The sequence below is a fragment of the Sinocyclocheilus grahami genome, unplaced genomic scaffold (assembly GCF_001515645.1).
Source record: "Sinocyclocheilus grahami isolate Dianchi unplaced genomic scaffold, SAMN03320097.WGS_v1.1 scaffold110.1, whole genome shotgun sequence".
NCBI classification, from domain to species: Eukaryota; Metazoa; Chordata; class Actinopteri; order Cypriniformes; family Cyprinidae; genus Sinocyclocheilus; species Sinocyclocheilus grahami.
The window spans coordinates 264,203-290,011 of record NW_015505289.1 but is presented as its reverse complement, the minus strand read 5'-3'; the positions used below and the strand labels follow the sequence as shown (position 1 = coordinate 290,011).

The following is a 25,809-nucleotide window of genomic DNA, read 5'->3' as shown; positions in this document are numbered from 1 at the left end:
TAAAGTCATATGCACACTCTCGAATGCTCGTCTTCTCATTCTTCTAACCGTGGTGTGAAATGTGTGTTTATGACCTGCGGCTCTCGCTGAGAAGAATAAAGCCTCTGGTTACTGTCCACTCAGCACTATCACAACAGAGATCAAATTCACGCCGCTCAGGGCTTAAATATCGCAACAACAACCAAACTCAAAACCTGTTTTAATAAAATATGAGTCGAGATGGAGCATTAAAGTGATACTCCTGAGCGGGAAAGGTGGTGTTTTCTGGGCTTGGAGCAGAAGGAAATGTGTTTCAGGTGTGCTAGAGAGACAGACCTTTGAGCTTCAATGAAATATGATGAAATTATTGATACTTATTGAAAAGTAATTGTACATTCATAGTCAATACTAAAATAGAAGAAAACAAACAGTGATACCAATCTTTCTACAGGATTGTTGGTACGGACTACTGTCACTACAAACTGAAAAATAATGTGTGCATATTGTAAAAATTATGTATTTTTCACAAAATTAGGCTTTTTAATGTATGACTGCCCACCGTTTTAATAGCCTTGATTCTGTATTTTTCCAATTCACTTTCTCCAGATTTTCAGAAAATTGGTCAAATGACCTAAAAACATTACAAACTTTTATTACACGCCAAAAATATTTGCAAATCAATTCTGTCATGATGGAATTATAACCATGCATTGTAAAAAATTATGGAAATGTATGGACAAATCACAAAAAAATTTGGCTTTTGAATGCACATTTGTTTTAGTAGTCTTGATTGCATATTTTTCAAATTCATTTTCTTCAGAATTGTAGAAAATTTGTCAAATGACTTGACTTAAATTTTTATTAGACTAAAAATATTTGCAAATGATAAAAAAAAGAAAGGCACAAGATGTTCTTAAAAACTGTCATGAGAAAATTATAACCATAATGCATGGCAAAAATTATGGAAATTACAGACAAATCACAAAATTAGGCTTTTTAATGCATGACTGCTCACTTTTTCAGTAACCTTGATTATTTAGTTAACCAAATAATTTTGTCCAGAATGTCAGAAAATCTAATAAATATTTTATTAGATGCCAAAAATATTAGCAAATCATAAAAAACCTAAGGTACAAGATTGCACGCTTGAATCCTGACATGAGGAAATGATAATCCTGATGCATTGTGAATGACCTAATCTAATAAAACAGTATAATGTAAAATGATTGACTTAAAGTCACTGATTATAAGTATATATTTAAATGTTAAATTATTTTAAATATTACATTTGTTACAAAATATGAAAGTCTAAATGTTTAAATTAAATATTAAATATGATCAAATAAACAAAAAATAAGTAAATTATTTTAAAAATAAATACATAAACGAACAGTTGAAAGGTTTATCTTTTACCATTAAAAATCTATTTCTCTATGGAGAAAATGAATGGGAACACGACTGCTGCACTCTGGTATTGACTACATGACTTTTAGGTACATATTATAGATATCAACAGCAGTGGCCCAATCAGTCTTGGAGTAAACATCTTAAACCTTTAATCAAACATGGCTGCTTTAGATTTAAATATCTGCTGGCTTCTCAGATTCCACCTTTGAGATCACTGAGATCAATTTGTGCACTTCCAGGTCTCTCACCGCGCGAGATTGTTAATTTTATAAGCGCTACTTTCCTCTCAGCCCTTCCAGCTATTAATAATTCGGATCGATCAAATCGAGCCGCTCCCTGTCCTGGATGGCAAGGCCGGCCGGTGATTGAAGGAGAGCTGAGATGTTGGCGGTCCTGCGTTTTCTAAAGCTTAGCATGAGTCTGCAGAGGATGCATTACTCACCGCGAGCGCATCTCATCTGTGCAACCTCTCCTACATCATTAGCTCTGAACAATAAACCTGTTCGCAGAGTAACAACCTCAGAGACGCTGGGAGTAATCGAGTAATATTTATATCCCCATTATAAACGAGCTCACCTGATCGCACGTGCTTCCAATACAAATTTATCACGGCCGTACGCAAAAGTGGAAAGAAATTGATTTCCTTTTTTTCCATGAGAGCTTCACAGGACATAAATATCACACTACGGACTTCCTCGTGCTACTAGGCAAATTCATCAATATATCGAGTTTGCAAAAATAGAACAGACAATTTAAAGACTGCATGATTTGAGGTTTGGGAGTCTATTACACTTTCTTTAGTAAATGTAAAATTTAAAGTTTTGAATAATTAAAGGTAAAATATGGGCTTAATCGAAATGATTTTTATAGATACCTTCAAGTAAGACATTATATTGATTGTAATATCAAACCAGTATTAGAAATTGCAGAGAAAGTAATATTAAAAGTGTTCTTAGCAGTAAGTCTGAATCATGTAGTAGGATTATTTCAAAATTATATGAAGGATTTCTCCATGCAGTGCCCTATAATGTTAAACTATGTGTTAAAGACAAATGGAGGAGGGAGGGAAATCTGAATATCTCGGATGATGATTGGGGAAAAATCTGTAAGATACAACGGAAATCTACAAGCTCAGCCATATTGAGAGAAATTTGTTGGAAGAATGTTATTAGGTTTTTTATTAAGTCAACACAGATATGATGCAAAGGGAAGGGTGCTAGCTGTTGGAGATTATGTGGGGATTGGGAAGCTAACCATTATCATATTTTTTGGGAGTGTCAGAAATTAACTCACTTTTGGCGCTTAAAAGACATTTGGAAGCCGTTTTTGAGGTAACGATTCCTTTTAATTGCGAATCAAAGATAAGAAGCTGATGTTACTTTTACTGTCTTTCTACTGTATTGTTAGTACGGAGGACTCCTAGCCTCGTTATGAATGTTATGAAAGATAAAATGGGCTAAATAATCCGTGCATCATGTTGGAGAATTTTGCACTCATATTTTCTTAAAAAATTTACAAATCCAGTACAAAACACCTGCTTTCACTCCTCGAGTGCACTCTACTGTAATCCTGATATTAACAGTCCTGTGGCAACATTTTTCTTTTGGGAGTTCATCTATTTATTAATCTGAGAGCACCGAGCGTTTCGGATCAGATTGATGGAGGGAGGGAATGTGAGATTGCTGCAATAAAAGTCAGAGTGAGAGATTAGACGGGCTTTGAAACACTTGGTTTCGACGGCTTCAATTTATCCAGCGTACGTCTCACACACCGATGCTTTAGTGCCGCCGCAGACCCTGCTGCATGAGGAAGGGACACGTTCTAGATCACGGAGTCATCAAGCCACTAAACTGGAAATAGAACGATAAATATTCATTCATGCTGTTGTTTTTAATAACTAGACAAATGCGATGCGCAAAAGCAATCATGACTGTATATTTCAAGCTAATAACATTATGTATTGGCCTTAATTTATTTTCTTGGGGAGGCTTTGAATTTTAATTTCTGCCAGCTTTATGTTTAATTAAAGTAATAGTTCACCTAGAAATGAAAAAAAAAGAAGTCATTATTTATTCAGCAAAAACAACTTAAATTTGTACAGTGTCACTCTATGGAATATTTCCTGCTGAAAAGGCGGTCTTAAACCAGTCTAAGTCTTTCCTGATAATCTTAGCTGGTTTAAGCTGGTCTCTCAGCTTGAGCAGCTGGTTATGTTGGTCCAAATGTAGCTGAAAACCAGTCTGACCAGGCTAGAAGACCAGTAAACCAGATCACCACTGATCGTGATGAGATTGTTTAAAACTGAAATTTGCAGCAAATTATCAGTTAAATTTCAATTTGTTCCTCCAGTAAGGCTTTCATATGACTTGTTATACAGAGCACAAGTTACACTAACTAGTCTGTATTGGAGCTCAACAATATAAATCAGTATAAAATCACTACTCTAAAATCTGATGATCTTAACTGGTTTAAATTGGTCTCTCAGCTTTTGGGCATCTGGTTTAGTTGGTCTAAATGTGGCTGAAAAGTGGACAAAACCAGCTTACAGACTAGTCCAAGTGGACCAGAAGACCTGCACTGCAAAAAATGCCTTATCTTACTTAGTATTTTTGTCTTGTTTCTATTAAAATTCTTAAATCAAGATACTTTTACTAGATAAGCCAAATTACTTAAGATATTTAGTCTTATTTCCAGGAGAAAAAAATTAAATTAAGTGCATTTTTAAAAAACGAAATATCTCCCTTTGGAGTGGACTTTGAGATTTGTAACTTTCTAGATCTTTTTTATGCCCAAACATACACACTACACACTGACTAAAATTAAAAAAAGTGAAAAAGCATAATAGGACCCCTTTAAAACTTTGATTTGTTACTCCAGTAAGGCTTTTTTTTGACTTCTTATTCACCACACAAGTTGTACTAAGTAATAGGACTATGATAGAAGACCAGCAAACCGTATCATCACTGATCATTATGGGATGCATATCGTTACTTCCTGTTAAAAATGCCATCTTAAACGAGTTTGAACTGGTTTTCCAATGATCTTAGCTGGTTTAAGCTGGTCCAACAGTAGCTAAAAAACAGACCAATTAGAACAGACCGATTAGAAGACCAGCAAACAAGATCATCGCTGATCGTGATGGGACACATCATATTTGAATGTTTAAAATTGGAATTTGCAACAAATGATAAGTTCAAATTTCATTTCATTTAATTCTTTCATTTGACTTGTTATACAGAAAACAAGTTGTACTAACTACTTTATAGTCCTTGTTTGAAGCTCAATGATATGAATTACTATCCAATCACCAGTCTTAGTTGGTTTGCTGATGATCTTAGCTGTTTAAACTGGTCTCTCAGCTTGGGCAGCTGATTTAGTTGGTCCAAAAGTAGCTGAAGACAAGCTAACAGACCAGTCTGACCAGGCTAGAAGACCAGCAAACCAAATCATCATTGATCGTGATGATATTTGAACATTTAAAATTGAAATTTACAGCGAATAATCAGTTAAATACTGATTTGTTCCTCCAACAAGGCTTTCATTTGCACACAAGTTGTACTAACTACTAGCTACTGAAGTGTTGACTTTAGCTGGTATAAGTTGGTCTCTCAGGTTGGGTAGCTGGTTTAGTTGGTCCAAAAGTGGCTGAAAAGTGGCCAAAACCAGCTAACAGACTGACATTTTTGGCAAAGAGCAGCTTGAACCAATGTTGATATTGTTATTTCCTCTTAGCTTGGGCAGCTGGGTTAGCTGGTCCGAAAGTAGCTGAAAACCAGCTAACAGACCAGTCTGACCAGGCCAGAAGCCCAGTACACCAGCTTGGGCAGGTTTAAGATGGGTTTTTTTTCCAGCTGGTGGTCTTTATGAAGAATGTAACCAAACCCTCACCCAGGTTCGATGAAGCCCTGCCCTCGGCGGCGCGGTCCTTCAGGCCTTCTGCGATGTTGAGCTGTTGTTCGTGGTACTGCTTCGCCCTCTCCAGGTCCTGCATACAACGGGCAGCATGTCCCAGCCCCGCATACGCCCTCATTTCGATGCTCTTCTCCTCAAGCTCCTGTGCAAGCTCCAGCACGTGCGTGTGGTATGACATGGCCTTGTCGAAGTTGCGGCGGTAGTGGTAAGCGCTTCCCAGGTTGCTGTAGGCACGCGCCTCCTCGCGCTTGTTGCCGAGGCTCTTGGCGATGCTCAGGTGCTGTTCGTGGCACTGTACGGCATTGTCGAAGTCGCCCATGGCGATGTAGACGGCTCCCATGTTGCCCAGCTCCCGAGCCTCAGAGAGCTGATCCTTGGACTGTTTGGCCAACAGGACGCACTGCTTGTGGCTGGCCAGGGCATTGGGATAGTCGCCGATGGCCGTGTACACGTGACCCAAGCTGCTGAGGGCTGAAGACGCCGCCTGTGGAGAGGAATGAGAGAAGATGTATAAACCATTGAATATAAATGTTATAAAAGAGAAAATGGCAATGCTAAAATCTGATTGTTTGCTGTTGTGCACAAAAAAATGGTTCCTCAAAGCACTGCCAGGTTTGAAGAAAATTATTTCAAAATTGACTGATGGTGACAGGATACATCATGTTTGAATGTGTAAATTTGAAATTTGCTGCATAAAATTGTTTACATTTTGATTTGTTCCTCCCATAAGACTTTCATTTGACAAGCTGAAAATACTTTTTGAGGCTCAGCTGTGTCCTTTCCCTTTCAATGTTGTGTCGAAGTTCCAACACTAGGGGCCACACTTGGGAGCCCAGACACCTCTGACATAATTGAGAAAAGGCCAATGAAATTGGTGAGCAAAATTTGCATAGCTGGCTACACCCCGGATATCCGGGTATAAATAGGCCAGCGTGGCATTTGCTCACTCGTTCTATTCTACTTCTGACCCAATGCAGCATCTCTCTGGGAGATGCACCACTGCATTCACCTCTGAATATCCTCGTCACTGGATCTATGGCACAAGCAGCGGTTTCTCCTTTACCATACACAGATAAGTGTAGTGAGAGTACCCCGGGTGCTTCAACAGCGATAATTGAGAGCAAATTTCCACTTAAAAGAGCAATTTCTCTAAAAGAGCTTCATGGATGGATTTGTTTGTTTACACAACATGCTTTTCCATCCATGTCCTTCTGGTTGCAGTTTGTACATCTCACTCTCTGACAGGCACAATCGCTGTGCTCGGTGTTTGGGCTGCACCCATGCTGAAGCAGCTTTTGTGGATGGTTTATGTCCTTCTTGTTAGGACATGGTTATCGGCACATTGTGCTCGCGGCTCGCATTCTTTTTAATAAGGCCGCGAGTCATCTCAGCTGCTTCCCGTCCTGGCCCTTCTACTTCCGGGTACGAAGCCATGATTATGTGCACTGAAGGAGAGCAAGGAGATGTTGCGGGAGCAGTTCCGCTGGATGCATTCCTACGGACCTCTCGTTCCTCCAACCGCACATGTTCTCCAGTTGAGTTTCTGAGTGAGTTTAAGAGCTCCCCTCAGAGTGAGTTCGATCACTCATTTGGGGCTCATGATGAGAATGAATTGTCTATCGCACCAGCGGAGGGCTTATACTGCCTCTGGACAAGGTGTGTCCGCTCTGCATACCATGGCTGTCCTGCAGGTGTTCAGGCCAGGGTCTGCACAAGGATGGTTCCAACCCAGAGCATGCAGGAACTGCGTTCGGCGACTGACTATGCCCTCCAGGCTATAAAGGTCACGGCGCAGGCTCTGGGGAGGGCGATGTCGACATTAGTGGTCCAGGAGCACCACCTGTGGCTCAACCTGGCAGAGATGTGGGATGCTGAGAAAGTGTGCTTCCTCAATGCCCCCATTTCTCAGGTTGGTCTCTTGGCGACACCGTTGAAGAATTTGCGCAGCAATTCTCCACAGTTAAGAAACGGAGGCCTGCCTCGGCGTGGGTCAGGTTCTACCCCTGCACCCCCGAAAGAAACAGTCTCCGTCTGTTCATCGCCGGGGACCGCAACAGCCTGGGCCGGCAGTCAAGCCTGAACAGCAGCCAGTCACTTGCAGGAAGCTGGCTCCCGCATTTGTCAGTGACTTCGTTGACAGACTTGGCGGACAGGACACTGTGCGCCCCGAAGGACATATGTCCTCTGCCACTGTAATTTCCGCAGAAACCCTTCCCCGGGTACATTGAATGTAGTTCCACTGAGACTGTTGGCAAGGTGTCTGGATGCTTGGTTAAGCTCCCCAGCCCTTCCCGATGGCTCCTCAGAACCATTCGGCTCAGCTATGCGATTCAGTTTGCCAGGCATCCGCCAAAGTTCAGTGGCATTCTGTTACCTCAGTGCGAGGTGAGAGTGCTGCTGTTCTTCAAGCGGAAGTTGCGTTCTGGCGAAGGGCGTGATAAAGTCTGTCCCCCCGGTCGAGATGAAGAAGGGGTTTTACTACTTCATTGTACACAAGAAGGGTGGGGGCTCAGATCAATCTTAGAGTTAAGGGAGTTAAGCCGGGCCCTTTAAAAGCTCCTGTTCAGAAAGAGAACCCTCAAACACATGTTAATATGTGTCGGGTACCAAGATTGGTTTGTGGCAATAGACCTGAAGGACACAAACTTTCATGTCTCGATCCTTCCAAGACTCAGGCCGTTTCGTTGGTCTGCCTTTGAAGGACAGGCATATTAGTACAAAGTTCTTCCCTTCAGGATATCCCTGTCTCCTTGCGTCTTCACGAAAGTCGTGGAGACTGCCCTTGACCCTCTTAAGGAAGTGGGCATTCGCATTCTCATTCTCGATGACTGGCTTATTCTAGCTCACTCGTGAGAGTTGGTTTGCACATACAGGGACATGGGCTTCGACCACCTACCCAGATTGGGACTTTGTGTCAACTGAGAGAACAGCAACTCTCTCTTTTTTCGGTGTGGATTGGACTTGGTCACTATGACAGCACGCCTTTTAGAGGACTGTGCTTGGTCTGTGCTGAACTTCTTAAGAACGCTCAAGTACAAGATAGTGGTCCCTTTCAAATACTTTCAGAGGACCCTGGGGCATATGGCATCATCAACCGCACTTACACCATTGGGACTGATGCATATGACACCGCGTCAGCACAGGCTTTATACCCGAGTCCTGAGATGGGCATGGCGCCGAGACTCACACCTCGCCCGCCATCTCTTACTGTGGAGCAAGCAGAGCCTCGGGTCTCTGCGTACCACTTGCATTCCAGGTGACCTCAATCATGAAGTGGTCTCCCTCTCACAACAGGTCACTTTCCGGGCGAGTGGAGGCTTCACACCCAGCTGGTCGAGCTGTTTTGGAGTCGATTAGGTCAGGCGCAAATAGATCTGTTGGCCTGACGATAATCCACTCATTGCCCCTTGTGGGTTCCCTGACTGAGGCCCCATCGGCACGGACACACTGGCACATAGCTGGCCCAGGCCTATGCGAATATGCGTTTTCCCCAGTGAGCCTCTTTGCATGAACACTGTGCAAAGTCAGGGAGGACATGGAACAACTCTTGTTTGTGCCACATTACTGAACAAAACTTGGTTCTTGGAGCTCGTGCTGTTGGCATCAGCTCCTCCCTGGCGGATTCCACTGAGGAGGGACCTTCTGTCCCAGGAGATGGGCACAATCTGGCACCCGTGCCCAGATTTCTGGAACCTCCATGTTTGGTCCCTAGATGCGACCAGGAGGAACTCAGAGGTCTTTCACCCGCTGTGTTGAATATCATTGCGCAGGCTTGAGCCCCCTCTACTGATGTTCTTCCTATGGGAAGGATCCTCGAAGATGTGGCATCGGTTCTGTGCTATCCTTCCTCCAAGAGGCCCTGGACAGGTGCCCAACTGCATCTACATTCAAGGTGTACGTGGCCACGACACTGTAGATTGCAGATCGGTGGGGATGCCTCATTCCCTCTTGGAATCTCTCAGTTCTTCAGGCCTTAAAGAGAGATCCGTTTGAGCCCCATCAGTCAGTTGGATTTAGTGCTCTCTCTATGAAGATGGCCTTCCTGACTGGGCTTGCTTTTATCAAGAGGGTGGGGAATCTCTAAGCCCTCTCCATTTACGAATCATGCCTAGAATTTGGGCCAGCAGACTCTCACGTTGTCCATACGTAACCAATATGTTTTCATTATATGGGAAAAGAACAGCTTTAACACTCAGGTAAACCTACAGTTAAAACTATTAACAATACTTTTTGGACATTGAAAATGAAGCTGAAATAAAATAAAATATAAATATCAGATGGAAAAATTTGATCAAATTTAAATGACAATCAGAAATGTTGCTTGGCAAAAAACGGATTGTAATTTGCAGTACTAAAAAATTACTAAAACTAACACTAAATAAAAAATAAAAGTTATATATAAATGTATTTAATAAGCTAAAACTAATAAAACAAGATAAAAGCACATAACAAAATTACTGAAACTTAAATGAAAAACCTGAAAATATTATATTCAATGAATAATTCAATTTCAAATCAGTTTCATAATTCTTTTAACTCTGGTATAATTACTGATACACATGACCTCTTGTGGCTTACTGCTTTATTTTCTATTAAACAGTGATTAGATAAGTAAACACAGCTCTTATTCTCAAAACATATGGCAAAGTTGTGTGATGTTACTGCATATCCCATTACACAGCCATTGAGAATAGCATGTGGTGCAGAAAGCACTCTGCCATGTAATGTGTTGTCTGCCGAGAATAAAACCCGTGAAGCCTCTCAATTCAAAATCTTAACAGAGACGCTGATCTCTCGCAAAATCCGTTAAAAATATGCTGAGGCCATGTTGAAATCTCCTTGCGGCAGGCACATGTTGAGCTGGGACTCGAGAGACAAAGACTGTCTCCCAGATTTACATGCTCCATGGGAAGCCCATTAGCAACAACCAACTTTCTTCAGAGGAATCAAAGTCATCTAAAAGTAGCGCAGTCCTTTTTGTCGGTTATCTTGGTGACAGACACAAGTCATGCAAGTATAAAAGCCAGTTCACACCAAGGACGATGATGTTAGTCTAGTCTAGTGCAAGTTATGCAAAAACTCCTGTTATAATCACTGAAGCTGCGAAATTAATTCTGCATTCTTCTTGTTTCTGCATTTTGTTGTTTATGATGAGAGAATTTGTGAGCACGCACTCAACAAAACTCCGGCGTTTTCAGCACTGGCTAATCTAAATGCCTCAGATTGGCCATTGCATTCATAAGCTCAACAGAAATGAGTGCAACGTACTGTATGTGCAGATCTAAATGTAATTCCACAAATTGATCATTTTCATTCACTTTCACATTTCATTTTAATCGCAACAGCCGTATTAGATTTAATTTAAATGTACAGGGCAATTTTGGCCCTATATCTTGAATTTGTGAGGCTTTTTTGTTCATTTTGGTGGCATTTTTGCCACAAGCCCCCTGTTAAAAGATTAGTTCACCCAAACATGAAAACTAGCCTGTGTTTTACTCACCCTCAAGCCATCCTAGGTGTATATGACTTTCTTCTTTCAGACGATTTCAATTGGAGTTATATTAAAAAGTGTCCTGGCACTTCTAAGCTCTATCATTGTAGTGGGAGGGTGTTTCTGTTCAACAGTCCAAACACGTTAAATAAAGCACGCACATCCCTAATAAAACGTGCCTCACACGGCTCTGGGGGGTGAATGAAGGCCTCCTGTAGCGAATCCATGTGTTTTTGTAAGAAAAATATCCATATTTCAAATGTAATAAACACTTTTCTCTCATTTCTGCTGACTGTTGTTTGTGGAAGCATTCTGGCGGATGACGTAGGATGTATGCGATGCGCAAGTTTCTTTACTTTAGCAAAGGAAAACCAGTCTCCTCTTGGCTTATATCGAAATACCGACATTTTTCTTTACAAATCCTCGTTTTGTGCTTCTAATTCATGACTGGCGTTTTGTTTTGTTCTCTCTCTGCATTCGTCACTAATCACGCAACGACGTCCGACGTCCTACGTCATCCGCCAGAGCTGCTTCCGCGTATGACAGATAGCGGAAATGATAGAAAAGTGTTTATTACATTTGAAATATGGATATTTTTTCTGACAAAAATGCATGGATTCGCCACAAGAGGCCTTCATTCACCCCCCAGAGCCGTGTGAGGCACGTTTTATTATGGATGGATATTTTATTATGACTGAGACTAAGTCATACACACACACACACACACACACACACACAAACCACACTTTCTCAATCTGCTCAGACACTAGTTCTCTTCCAAAACCCAGTGAGCTGCTCACCTAGACTGCATTTAAAACCACTTTTACCACACAGAAGCTGTTCCAAAAGTTGTGTCTTTTGGCAGAATTCAGAAAATGCATTCTTTGCAGAGAAAGCACTCTAAGAATGCATCGCAATAAAATTGGCTGTTTGGAATAGCATCATAACATGCTACTATTACTGTTACTTCTATAGCGTAGTATGTAAACGGCAGATTATGCAAAAATGTATGCATGCAAAATTTATGAAATTTTACATTTATTTTCTATTTGAGTATATTTTAAAATGTAATTTATTTGTGTGATCAAAGCTGAATTTTCAGCATCATTACTCCAGTCTTCAGGGTCACATGATCCTTCAGAAATCATTCTAACATGCTGATTTGCTTCTCAAACATTTCTTATTATCAATGCGGATGTCACGAATTCGGTTCATGACTCTCGCACTACACAAACTGTTGCATAGCACCCCGGACTACATTTCCCATCATTCTTTGCACAATTTGCACACTGCCCTGATTGCACTCATTGCACACAGCTGTTTCTAATTACCTCATTCACTATATAACTCCCACTCTAACCACATTTCTCTGCTGAGTATTGTTTAGCCTGCACCCCTTTCCGAGTCTCCGTGTTTTCCTTGTTTTGCCTTGCCTTGCGGTTTTTGATCTTTGCCTGTTTTCTTGGATTTCTCCCTCTCGTCTCACCCCTGTGATTCTGTCTGCTTATCGGTGACCTACGCTAGCCCTGTGACTATTCTTGTGTTTTGCCCGCCATATACCTGTTTGCCAGTGTTTTGACCCTGCCTGTTTACCACGTCTCTTAAATAAAGCCTGCAGATGGATCCACATGTCTCACGTCTTGTCAGCCCCCGTTACAGCGGAAAACTGTTTTTTTTTTCAAGATTCTTTGATGAATATAAAGCTCAAAATTATGTATTTGAAATAGAAATCTTTTGAAACATATATGTCTTTATTGTGGCTTCTGATCAATTGAATCCATCATTTCTGAATTAAAGTATGAAAAACTAAATCTGGTAGTTAATATACAGAAACCTCTCGTTGAAACCAATTAATTGAATTGATGAAAGTGAAGACAATGTTACACAAAATTAAATTGAAAATGAAAAATAAACTTTTTTTTAATTTGAGATTTTTTTAGCATACTACTGTTTTTAAATATATTATGCGAGGGATAATATACATCCAGCTGGTTGTTATCGCAGAATAACCCCTGACAGGGGGATCAGGAACTGCGTTTGTATGAAACGAGAGCGAGTCCGCGATACCAGGATGATATTAAATAATTGTACACAATTTTGAATCGAGTTTCAATATTTTATTAGCTAAACAAATGCAAAGCTTCCACCAAGAAAAAACTGTTCCTGGTAATAGTATAGCGCCGACTTCAGTTATCCGGATGAGCCTGTGTTATCAGCTCTTACCGGTTGTTATCGAGGGATAACATACCTCGGAATGTAACGACTGACCAATCAGAATCAAGTATTCTACATAGCCGTGTAATAATACATAATAATATACAGTATACTACACAATATCCAGTAGTAACTTAGTTCGATTTATGAATATTTTTTGCATTTAAGAAATATTTATGATCAATAAATGTAAAATTTATTTTACATTTCGTTCCAATATCTAATAGTATAGCTAAAACAACTGACTAATTAAAAATTGACCATTTTAGCCACTATTTGCATGTTCTGTGCAGTTTCAAGTTTATTAGATTACCGTTCCATTAGCCAAGCACCATAATAACATCAAACTCTGTCCATTTCAGTTAGCATGCAGCCTATATAGACAGCAGACAACAGTGCAGCTCACTAGATTCTGGAACAGAACTTGTATTACACAATCGCTTGACAAACAACAAAAGACAGCAGGTCCAACTTCGTCCTTGACGCTACATCAATCAAACTATAAACAACGATTAAAACACAACCACATGTTCGGGGCAGATATCGGCTCTATTTAGGGAGTAACGGCGATGACCGCTGTCTCGATGAAGTGCTGGGACAGATGCCCTGATAGAACAGAAGGTAAAACGCTTGATTTCAGGGCACACGGACAAAAGACGAACCTGGAGGGGCTCGTCCAGCCCAAGGCCTTCAGTTTCTCAGTGCCGCCTGGAACCAATTACCTCCAGCCACAAAAACTTCCAGCAGTTTGCCTGAGTTTAAAGGCTCCAGGACGTGTTACACAGTGAGGCAATTACCCTCCATCAGAAGAGAGGGCTTCTTATGATCACAGATACGCTATCGGGGCCGGCATGGGCACGTGTGTCCTGTTCGAAGCCACACAGCTTCATCTCGGGTCAGTTCTGGATCTAAAGATGACGTGATTGTGGAGGAAGCTCCTTTTTCAGGAATCAGTAAAACATAGTGAATCATTACACTCTTAAGAAATTAAAATTTTGTGTCTTATAGTCAATGTCAACAACTCTGAGGTCATCTATATATGCTAGTGTACAGGAAAACAGACTAAAAATATGAACCCAAATTTTTCATTTTTAGGGTGTTTCCAATGCTTTCCTCCGTGTTACAAGACACAAAGTGAGGCTGCACCATGCTATAATGTAAAATAAAGAAAACTGGCTTTACAGAAAGTAAATATATCATCACAAGAAAAGAAAACTGGGTTGTTATAGTTGATTTATTCGAGTCTTGTGGATTTGTTGACACGTAATGCATCCAGCTAACCAGAATAAATCTACAATGAAATGCAAAACTGTGAATCTTCCTAAAAATCGGATTGGTTCTCTAAAAAAGGTTGCAAAAATGGCATTTACATCTAAATGCCATTGAAGAACCTTATTAAAATCCTTAGTTTTTTTTAGAGAACCTATTCATGTTCTTGTGTCTTAAAGAACCCGGGAACCAAAACACTTATTTGAAGAACCACTACATTTTAACTTCCAAAACAAACATATAGCAATCATAAATTATTCTTTATATGAACCTGAAGAAAGGAACCATGAAAAACATTATTAAATCTCTAGTTCTTTAGAAAACCCACTATGTTTGAGTGCTTTAAAGAACCCAAGAACCAAAACACTGATCTGAAGAAACTATAAGCTAACCATAGCTATTCCTATATCTCCAAAATCCATAGAGCATGAAAAAATGGTTCTTGACATGGACCTGCTGCAAAGAACCACTGAAGAATCTTTATTAAGTCTCTAGTTCCTTAGAAAAGCACTGTTTGATTGCTTTAAAGGATCAGCACACAAAATCCGAAGGATCTCAACTACTTTTTTTAATATCTAAAAACACATAGAGACCAAAAATGGTTCTTGACATGAACCTGCTGCAAGACACAATTGAAGAACCTTTATTAAATCTCCAACTCCTTAGAAAAACATCTATGTTTGAATGTTTTAAAGAACCAAAACACAAACTCTGAAGGACTACTCTTTTAATATCTAAAAAACTAGGGCTGTCAATAGATAAAAATTTTTAATCTAATTAATCACACCCTTTTTCTGTGATTAATCGCGATTAATCGAACACTTCATGAAATTAAACATAGACCATTTATCTTCTTTCAAATGTTTATTTTGTCATCATTTGCTATATCCAGCAAAGTAAACCAAATGATTGAAGGGTGATTGTCAAAAAACTGTATTTTCTGCAAGCTTTTTTCCAAGATAAATTTAGATGACTTTCCAAAAATGACACTTAGAAACTCCAAAAGGACACCAAAGAACCAAATGATATAAGGAGCCCATATAAACACATATGAAAGAAAAAAAATCAGAATTTTATAGTATGTGTACAGTACAACAGCAAAGAGCTTTTTTACATTTTAGAGAAGCCAAGTTGCGATACCGAACAGGACCACATGGAGATGCCAAAAAAACACTAAACCAACCGCCTGCTGACTGCATACCTACACGGATCCATTCAGAATAACTAAACACAGCAACATAAACATGACAAATCAAAACATTCATGTGAATGTGTGTGGAAACAATGTGAATGTACGGAAATGTCTGTGCCTGTGCATAAATACAATGTGCGATCAGTGCATCAAGAGCACTCATACACGCGTTATTATAACGGACTCACTCGTGCTTATTATTACTCGTGCGAAACACTGGAATGAATAATTAACTGAAAATGCAACGCGAGTCTCTGTTCTCTCTGCAATCTCTGATGTAATCAGCCGGGTTTACTTTATATTAGCGCTGTTTTGGACGGATTGTTTGAATGCATGCGCTTACTGGATCATTGGACTGAAAACTTTCCCAGAGTCTAGCAGCTTAAAATGATCTGATCGCAAGCAGAGAAGCAAAATTGGGTTAAAAGGTTAGAATAGAAATTTAGAAATAGCTTCAGTAATTTTGCGTTAATTGCGTTAAACTGTTTTAATGCGTTAAGGATTGTAAAATTAATCGCATGCGTTAACGTTGACAGCCCTAAAAAAAAATATTGCAACCAAAAATGGTTCTTGATATGAATCTGGCACAAGGAATTGCTGAAAAACCTTTTTTAAGGGTGCAGCTGAACAAAACATCATATTGTGAATCACTGATGGCTTCTGATGACACAACGAACCCTCAAACACACATACCATCACACCCGATGGTCACTCCTCAGTGGACACTGACCAGCTGACCACTTACTCCTGTTTCTTTTCTCCCTGATTTCATTCATTTTTGTAGAATTATGCCTTGTAGCGCTATTGTTGTGTCCTACAAATCAGCTATTCATCTCTGGCTTTGCCCACAGTTTCAGATCCGTGGAACGGTTTCCTTGGAAACCCCACTGGATTTCTGTTAGAGGGCTGTTCACTGGGAGAGCCGATTTTCGATAAAGAGGGATTTTGCACCCCCTCTCGCTGATTTTCCCAAGTCAGCGGCTTGCCTGTGTGTGTGTGTGTGTGTATGTGTGTGCTGGCGCAGCACGGATTCGCATCTCCACACGGAGAATGACAGGAGAGAAACAAGCTCGCTTTTATTCTATAACTTACTCTCTCTCACGCACTCCTGCCACAACGGTCTCAAAGGTGGACGAGTTGACAAACCTTTGTTCTTTGTCCAGAAGTGAGGTCATGAGAAAGTCGCGGACATCTTAACTTCAATAAAAACCGTCTGCGGGTAGTCTTTGAACTGATACTACAGACAATGACCTCAAATCTACAGAGTGAGAGTTTAACGACCCTTCAGGAGCAGTGGACTGACATCACTGCATCAGGAGATGTTTCCTTCAGAAATAACCACATTAGGACATCAATAACAAAGGTACGAGTGGGAAAAACCCCCAAAACAAGTAGCATAAGACAGAAAAATCACAAATGAAATCACAACTCTATTAAAACAATGACACATTTCTCCAAGAGAGCATTGAGATTGAGTGGAGAGCAATGGAGACTTCTGCTTAATGGAATAGTTTATTAAAGTATTTAGATTATTTCATAATTGAATGAATTTAACCTCTGCATACCCAAAAACTACTCTTTAATACTTCTTCTGCAGAGCAATGAAATTTAATTGAGGGGCTAAAAGAGATTTCAGATGTTTCTCCTCAGGAAACGACTCCAAAAATCTCACATCTTTTCTAGAGCTTCTCAATAATGTCTCAAATTCTGTCAGAATTTATTAAATTTAACTTCTGCATTCTCAAAAACTACAAAGAGATCTCTTTAATATTGCAACAGTTTTTTCTACACAGCAATTTGATTAAATGGAGGTGTCAATGGAGATTTCAGAAATCTCATGTCTTTTCTAGAGCTTCTCAAAAATGTCTCAAATTCTTCTCAAAAAATACAAAGAGACCTCTTTAATATTGCAACAGTTTTTTCTAACCAGCAATTTGATTAAATGGAGGTGTTGATGGAGATTTCAGAAATCTCATGTCTTTTCTAGAGCTTCTCAAAAATGTCTCAAATTCTGTCAGAGTTGAATGAATTTAACCTCTGCACACTGAAAAACTACTCTTTACTATCTCAATTGTTTCTTCAGCACAGCAGTGAGATTAAATGGAGGTGCTAATGGAGATTTCAGATGTTTCTCCTGAAAAAAAAGACTCCAGAAATCTAACGTCTTTTCCAGAGCATCTCAATAGTGTCTCAAGTTCTGTCAAAATTCTGTCAGAATTGAATGAATTTAACCTCTGCATACCCAAAAACTACTCTTTAATACTTATTCTACAGAGCAATGAAATTTAATTGAGGGGCTAAAAGAGATTTCAGATGTTTCTCCTCAGAAAAAGACTCCAAAAATCTCACATATTTTCTAGAGCTTCTCAATAATGTCTCAAATTCTGTCAGAATTGAATGAATGTAACTTCTGCATTCTCAAAAACTACAAAGAGATCTCTTTAATATTGCAACAGTTTTTTCTACACAGCAATTTGATTAAATGGAGGTGTCGATGGAGATTTCAGAAATCTCATGTCTTTTCTAGAGCTTCTCAAAAATGTCTCAAATTCTGTCAGAATTGAATAAATGTAACTTCTGTATTCTCAAAAACTACAAAGAGATCTCTTTAATATTGCAACAGTTTTTTCTACACAGCAATTTGATTAAATGGAGGTGTCAATGGAGATTTCAGAAATCTCATGTCTTTTCTAGAGCTTCTCAAAAATGTCTCAAATTCTGTCAGAATTGAATGAATTTAACCTCTGCATACTCAAAAACTACTCTTTACTATCTCAATTGTTTCTTCAGCACAGCAGTGAGATTAAATGGAGGTGCTAATGGAGATTTCAGATGTTTCTCCTGAAAAAAAAAAGACTCCAGAAATCTCACGTCTTTTCCAGAGCATCTCAATAGTGTCTCAAGTTCTGTCAAAATTCTGTCAGAATTGAATGAATTTAAGCTCTGCCTACTCAAAAACTACAAAGAGATCTATTTAAATGTCTCAATTGGTTATTCTACACAGCAATTAGATTAAATTGAGGTGCCAATGAAGATTTCCGATGTTCCTCCTGTGAAAAAGACTCCAGAAACCTCATGTTTCTTTCAGAGCTTCTCAAAATTGTTTCAAATTGTGCCAGAATTCTATCATAATTGAATGAATTTAACCTCTGCACACTCAAAACCTACTTTTTAATATTGTGACTGTTTCTTTACACAGCAATGAGATTAAATGGAGGTGCGAATGGAGATTTCACATCTTTTCTAGAGCTTCCTAAAAAATGTCTCAAATTGTTTTGGAAATTCAGAATTCTGTCATAATTCAATAATTTTTGTTATGTTTCATAATGATTCATTATGTTTCAGAATGATTTCAGATGTTTCTCCTTGGAAATCTCAAATGTCTCTTCTAGAGCATCTCAATAATATCTCAAACTGTATTCAGATTTGCCAAGAACCAGTCTGCATTCAGTTATCTCAATATGAACTCAAACCTCATTAAATAAAATGATCAAGCGATCGGATCTGCTATCCACTATAATTTTATAGCCCTGTACTGTTACTGTATGTCAACTACTGACTCATTTGTGTGCATTTTAATTCCTTTAATGTTTAGGAGAAACTTCTGATACTAAACTGAGAACTGCCCTATAGCCTTCTAAGCTATGAATGAGCAGTAATACTGTCCTCTGGGGCGGTTTAAAGACACTCACACTTTAGTGATCCTCATGAGAAGAGGCGACGCGGAAGAAATCGATTCTCAGCAGCCCATCTCTGAACTGATGGGTTCAAGTCGAGTGTCGGAGAAATGGTGTGGCCATCATTTGTGTGCTTGTTGCTCCATATAATCCAATATTGGGTCTCATTCACCAGCCATGAACATATTTGAGTATAAAACGTGTGCAAATGCAGAAATCATACTTCAATGTATTCTAAATTTACATTTTGCGTGAGAAGCTTCTAATAGTCATGTGCTTATGTGTGCAACATAAGCACATGACTATTAGTGAATGAGACTCATTGTCTTCAACAACTTCAAATGTGAAATCTCAGAAAACTGACTCATTGTTTCTCGTCTCTTTCATCTAGACTTGACTCATCTTTGTTTCCTAGATTTTTACAGCTGGACCTTCTCCTCAGGTTTTTTCCCTCCACTCTGATTCACAAGCACACATGGACGTGCTCCTCCGGTCAACAGGATTGTTGAATAAATATACTCGGCTCCCCGGTGGAGCGCTGCTATCCGTAAACCACTGGCAGCCTGTGTGTTTTTCTTGGGAGAGCATGAATCATCATTTACATGTTACACATACACAAACACACACACATGGCACTGGCAAAGTCATCTACACAGGAACGACAGAGAAAAGAGAGCTGAGAGAGGATGATGGGTGAGATATAATGGCACTAGTATTTTATCTTAACACTGTTACTACAGCAATGACACCCAGAAACTGCTAATCTGACCTACATACTGTATGTATGAATATATACAGTACGTATGTGTGTGTGTGTGTGTGTGTGTGTGTGTGTATGTGTATATGTTTTTTTTTTATTAAAAATAAGGTGAAAAACTGAAAATATTATATATTAATCTAAATAAACATTTGCAATATATAGTTTAGAGAGCAGATGGGTGCTCATTGTCTTTTGGACATTTAACGTAACAGTACCATGGTTCAGTACCTTGAAGCACCATGTAAACAACATACAGTATATGATAATCATTCTCTCTCACTTTATATGTCAAAGTAACACGACACCACAGCTAACCGCTAGTCCACAGCTATGAGAACAGTGCAACTTTTAGGCATGTATTCAATTTTGACACCAACCACTTCCAATAACTGGACTGCTCACTGGCTGGATGATTAATTCTGAGGTTAATGCTATTGATTGGAAGCCTATCAGGAGCATCTGGGGAAATCCATCGCATGAGGAAGACAGAGATGAGGAAGAATGTCCAAATTAAACCGACAAATGAAGACGTGAAAACAGGAGGAATGACTGGACAGACCAGCAAGCTTGGTGTCTAATTAATGACTCACTTTACCAGATTAATTAAATCACACCATCTATTCATCATATTATGGGGAATTATTAACTGTTTGGGCTGCAGAAAGCTTCTCCACAAGCTCCAAATTAGAGGCAGTTCAATATGGACTTCAGTCGGATCAATAGAACATCTCCAAGCGTAATCCATACAGGGAAAGCTACACAAAGTGCATCTTTTGGGAAGAGGAGAGGAGACATGAGCTCATTAATAAGCAGCGTGTGAGAGACAGACACAGATCAAAGAGCGGAGCAGAGCTCTTCCTCACGCACACGACCCACAGATGCTGCAGCAGAGCAACACAGACCTGATCTAAATGATCATTTATGAAGACGTGAGCGCATGGACACATCCACCATGATCTTGCACATTCATGAACAGTATAGCATGTTTGTTAAGGCAGCATTACTATTATTATTAAATAACCCCGACAGACACAAATGATTTCTTAAAGTCTTGCTGAGAAGACCCATGCTGTTACTTTACTAAGTGATCAGACGCCCCATTTGCACCTTCTGGATACAGGTAAAAAAAAAAAAAAAATGCAAAGACGTCCTGAGCTGGCTGGTTTTCCATCCATGTATTTTTATCTGTATTTTAAGAAATTATATAAAAATGTTGGATGAAAATGTGCAAATTACAATAATCCCAAAATGCACATTAAAAATGTATGCATATTTTAGCATATATATATATAAATATAAAATATATGTAAATAAATAAATATAAATAAATAAAATGCATATTTAAATATGTGCATTACTATTATTATTACCGGTACTACTACTTCTACTATGTAATCAATTAAATAATAATATATTTAAATGCATATTAGGTATTTTTAGCATTATATATATACATGTGTGCATGTGTATGATTTATTTTTTATTATATAAATAATAAAAGTAAAAAGAGAAATCATAAAACAGACATATTTAAGCACACATGCAAATATAAAATAAATATAATAAATGTAAATGGATATAGTAATATTATACTGCAAAATTAAATATATTATTATTGATATTATTTTATTATCAAATATAAATAATAACAAAAATATAATGCAAATAAAATATTTCATATTTTTTTATTATTATTATTAAAAATAAATATTATTAAAATGTAATTTGCAACTTGGATGGAAACATGGCTAATGAAGGCCCAAGCCATATCTAGACTATTATTGTTTATTATTATATGTAAATAAAATATCATAAATACAAAAATATTAAAATTTTATTAGTAATAGTAGTAGTAGTAGCAATACTGGAATATAAATATAAAAAATTGCATATAAGTCTTAAAAAATTAAATTTGCAACGTAGTTGAAAATTTAGTTGCAATTTAATGAAACAGTTAATGAAGGCCCAAGCCATATCTTTCACTCTCATAGCAACCTGTCAAAACACCCTAGTAACCCCATACCAATTCTATATTATAATTAGGACATCTTGTTTCCCTATGATATATAAAGCAAGCCACGCTGGGCTCGCAAGAGGTGTTTTAGAGACACTTCAGCAGAAATGCACGCTGCCATGCTGAAAGCGTGTGACAGAAACGCAGTGATAACGCACGAACGCAGCAGTCGAATCATACGGTCGCCGCTGCGCTCGCAGACACGCTCGACTCCAGCACCGCTCTTGAGGGAGAGGAACTCTCAGATCTGAATTTACCTGCAGGAAATCATCCTGACAATGATGTAAATAAAACATCTCGAGTGCTATCAGCGCAGGGCAGAGAGAGAGACGGAGACGACGAGATGACAAACAAGAAAGCCAAGGTGAAGGAGGAGTGTGACAGGGAGAGAGGGATGCGATAACGGATAAAAACGAACGAAAAGTCAGAATCGGCAGAGATGAGAGAGGCTGATGAGCGTTTCCCGCAGCCCTGGAGGCGGCAGGTTTAAGATAAAGGAGATGAATTATTTAAACGGCTTTATTAGCATCTTTAGTCCTTTCTCTCCCATGCTGCTCGTGTTTTTCCCGAGGGAGTACGCGCACCGGAAAACATCTGCAATCTACTGCCAATCATTCAGCTCACCATGAGATTTCCGACAGGCCTGTTCGCCCACACGACGCTCTGAATGAGACGATTCCAACGTCAACAAAGGGGAGCGTCTTTGTCGCCAATAACTCGCCTCAAAGCCCTCGCGCATTCTTCGTGCTCCTGATGTTAACAAACCAGACACCTGCTAATTATAACGCCACATTAACGAGGAAGCTCGTGGAGCGAGAGGGGAGATTAACTCGTGAAAGGAATGGTGAAAAGGCCCGTTACGGTGTAATTTCCACCGTTGGCGCAGGTTTTGTTGAGTACGTCTTCATTTTGAGTTGTTTCTCTGGTGGGTTCTCACGCTCGTCTGTCTATCACACGAGCTCCTGTGACAGTCGGGCTTCAGTCAGGCCTGACAGCGGATCGATAAGCATGTATAACGCCCCGTGCTGTGTCAGCCGCTCCGCTCTTTAAGGCACTACACCACCGCAGACGGCCAGATCCCCAGCACTGACCTGCTGCATACAAAACACACACATTATAGTGGCTTCAACTGCGGATGCAAAAGCATTAGAGCTGAGTGAGGGAATTCAGCCAAGAAATGCACAGGTCATATTTCACCCCAGAATCAAATCAAATGTATTTAGTAAATACATGTTTTACGTTGACATGACTGAAGATAATATTGTCCCACTGCAATCAATCAATCAATCAATCAATCAATCAATATTATAACAATAAAATAAAATTGGGTTATATAAAATTATATGTATAATATATAATAAACTTATTTTTAATTATTATAATTAAACATCATCTTATTTTTCCTTTAATTTTGAAAGTAAAAAATAATGTCATGCAATAACACAAATAAATTGCACTGTCTGTGGAAAATAAATAAATATAAACATAAAGTCAAAAAGGAAAAAAAAACACTTTATATTCATTACATTTCAATTCATTATATTTAATTATATTTTATACTAATTAGTTTTGCTTACATTATACAGTCATTTATATTATATATATTTTTATATATATTAAATACTTTATAAATGAAATACATTATTTAATTGTAATAAAAAATGATGTCCCAGTGCAAAATAAAGTAAAATAAATGTTATGTTTAAAAAATAATATAATATGATACAAGTAAAAGTATAGCTGTGAAAAGCAAATAAATATATACATTTATGTAAATAACATAGAAATACATATCATAAAACATAAACTATATGTATACACACACACACAGAATAATAATATATAAAAATAATTATAATATAATATAAATTTTTCTCTTGATTCTGAGGCGAAATATGCTTTCCGATTTGGAGTGAGACCGTGAGAATAAAACTTAACACTCATTTTAATGACTTAACCATCTGGTTTATTTTGAGGATTTCTCACAGAAGATACTCAAGAGTCAGAGATCATTAAAATGCTTGTAAAGATATCAAAGGAGACGTCAGGTTAGGCTGAAGTGTTTGAAATGAATCACAATTCTGGCATCTCATATAACAAGCTACAGCCATATTTAGAGCCAAATTAGCAAGACCTTCAGAATACAGGAATATTGCATCTACTTCAAAAGTTGTGACTTCAAACTACACATAGCTAAAATAATAAATAACACCGTAAAATAACAAAGACTTTACAGTGACGGCAGGTGGATTAGCACATTAGCACATTAGCATATGAGCTGTCAACCGTGAGGTAAAGTTGCAGGAAAACAGGTCACATCTAATTAGCTGCTAGCCATGTGTTTCATTAGCAACTCATTAACCCCTCGCCAGGTACAGTACCCGATGTGTTAGCCATCTATACACTCACACACACACTACTGAACTCCACACACAGAGTTTGACTCTAGCATGTGGCTAAGCTACGCTACTGGCTTACACTGGAAGCTTAGCATTGTTAAAGGTGCAATAGGAGATCTTGGAAAATGCTAACTTTAGCCTGATAGCACTGAAAGCGAACGTCCCACCCTCCCTGCAATCGCCGTCCAAAGCCACACCCCCTGAACGCATTTACACTCACAGAGCAGAGACAACATTACTACAATAGGCTACATCAGGTTCCCAATTCCAGCCCATGTTCCTAAGTGAAGTAAACTTCAACGGATTTCCCCCGCTCAGGGAGTAGGGAGCAATGAACACTGTGTAGGGATCATATGGATCGGAACACAGTTCATGCACGTAGCTCACTTCTAACGAGCTGGCGCGCGAGGACTAGATTAACCACTGGGCTACATCATGTGTCATTCACCGGTGAGAAAACTTTAAATGTACTACAATATCAGGAAGGAAGATCGGGTTGTTTATGTTCGCCTGCCATCTTCGCTCTGTCTGCACAGCGTGCGTGAACGCGCTGATGACGTATCCTGTCTGCGCGAACCGAGTGCGCAGAGGTATGCTAATACATACGTTGACAGGCAGGTAGGAAAGCTTATTAAAACGCTCGGACCGAGCATTTTGATTGGACGAACATTTCTTGGTCCTACGCCTTCCACAGAATATATAAATACAGACAAATACATTTAGACCACTTAACTTAATGATTGCTATCGGGATGTGAAGAGACTTTCAACCAGCATAACAAAAAATGTTTTTGAAGACAATCACCTATTGCACCTTTAACTGTGTAAATTGTTGGCTCTAATGATAAACTGTTCCTCCTTTGTAAGTCCATTTTTGGATAAAAACATATGCTAAATGACTAAATGTAAATGCAAGCTAGCTATTTGACAGTCTAATAAGCATAAACATATACAAGCATACAAATAGAGTGCAACAGTGCTCTTTTTTTAGTTGGTTCTGGAAGTATTTTTCCATGTATTTATTCGTAAAAAGTGATATAAGCCATGATCCAAGCCAGTCAGCTATGAGGAGAATCAAAACACTACAAACTTTGATTTGAAGTAAAACAATGTTTGAAAATCTGACAAAATGACACACACACACACACACACACACACTTATATATATATATATACATATATATATAATCTTTAAGAACAAATATTAAGGCGGGCACTAAAGCATTCTTTGGATGTGATTTACATGTAGCGATTTTCTGATTGGTGGATTTCCTCTGCAGAATCATGGGCAGTGTTGGGGAAAGTTACTTTTAAAAGTAATGCATTACAATATTGCGTTATTCCATAAAAAAGTTACTAATTACATTACTTAGTTACTTTTTATGGAAAGTAATGCGTTACGTTACTTTTGTGTTTCTTTTTAAATCTGGACAGGGCTTGCTTGTTTGTTTTTAAAATAAAAAAAGTTATATTTTTGGCAAATATAAAAGCATTTT

The 25,809-nt window shown here is 38.7% G+C and overlaps 1 protein-coding gene across 1 annotated transcript in view; it reads right to left on the bottom strand.

Moving 5' to 3' along the window:
* LOC107588927 (tetratricopeptide repeat protein 28-like) overlaps positions 1-25,809 on the bottom strand; it is a 293,102-nt gene that overhangs the window by 55,793 nt on the left and 211,500 nt on the right. The window contains exon 6 of the mRNA XM_016277179.1: positions 5,275-5,782. Within this exon, the coding sequence (XP_016132665.1) occupies positions 5,275-5,782 (508 nt within the window). The remainder of the gene's footprint in view (positions 1-5,274; positions 5,783-25,809) is intronic.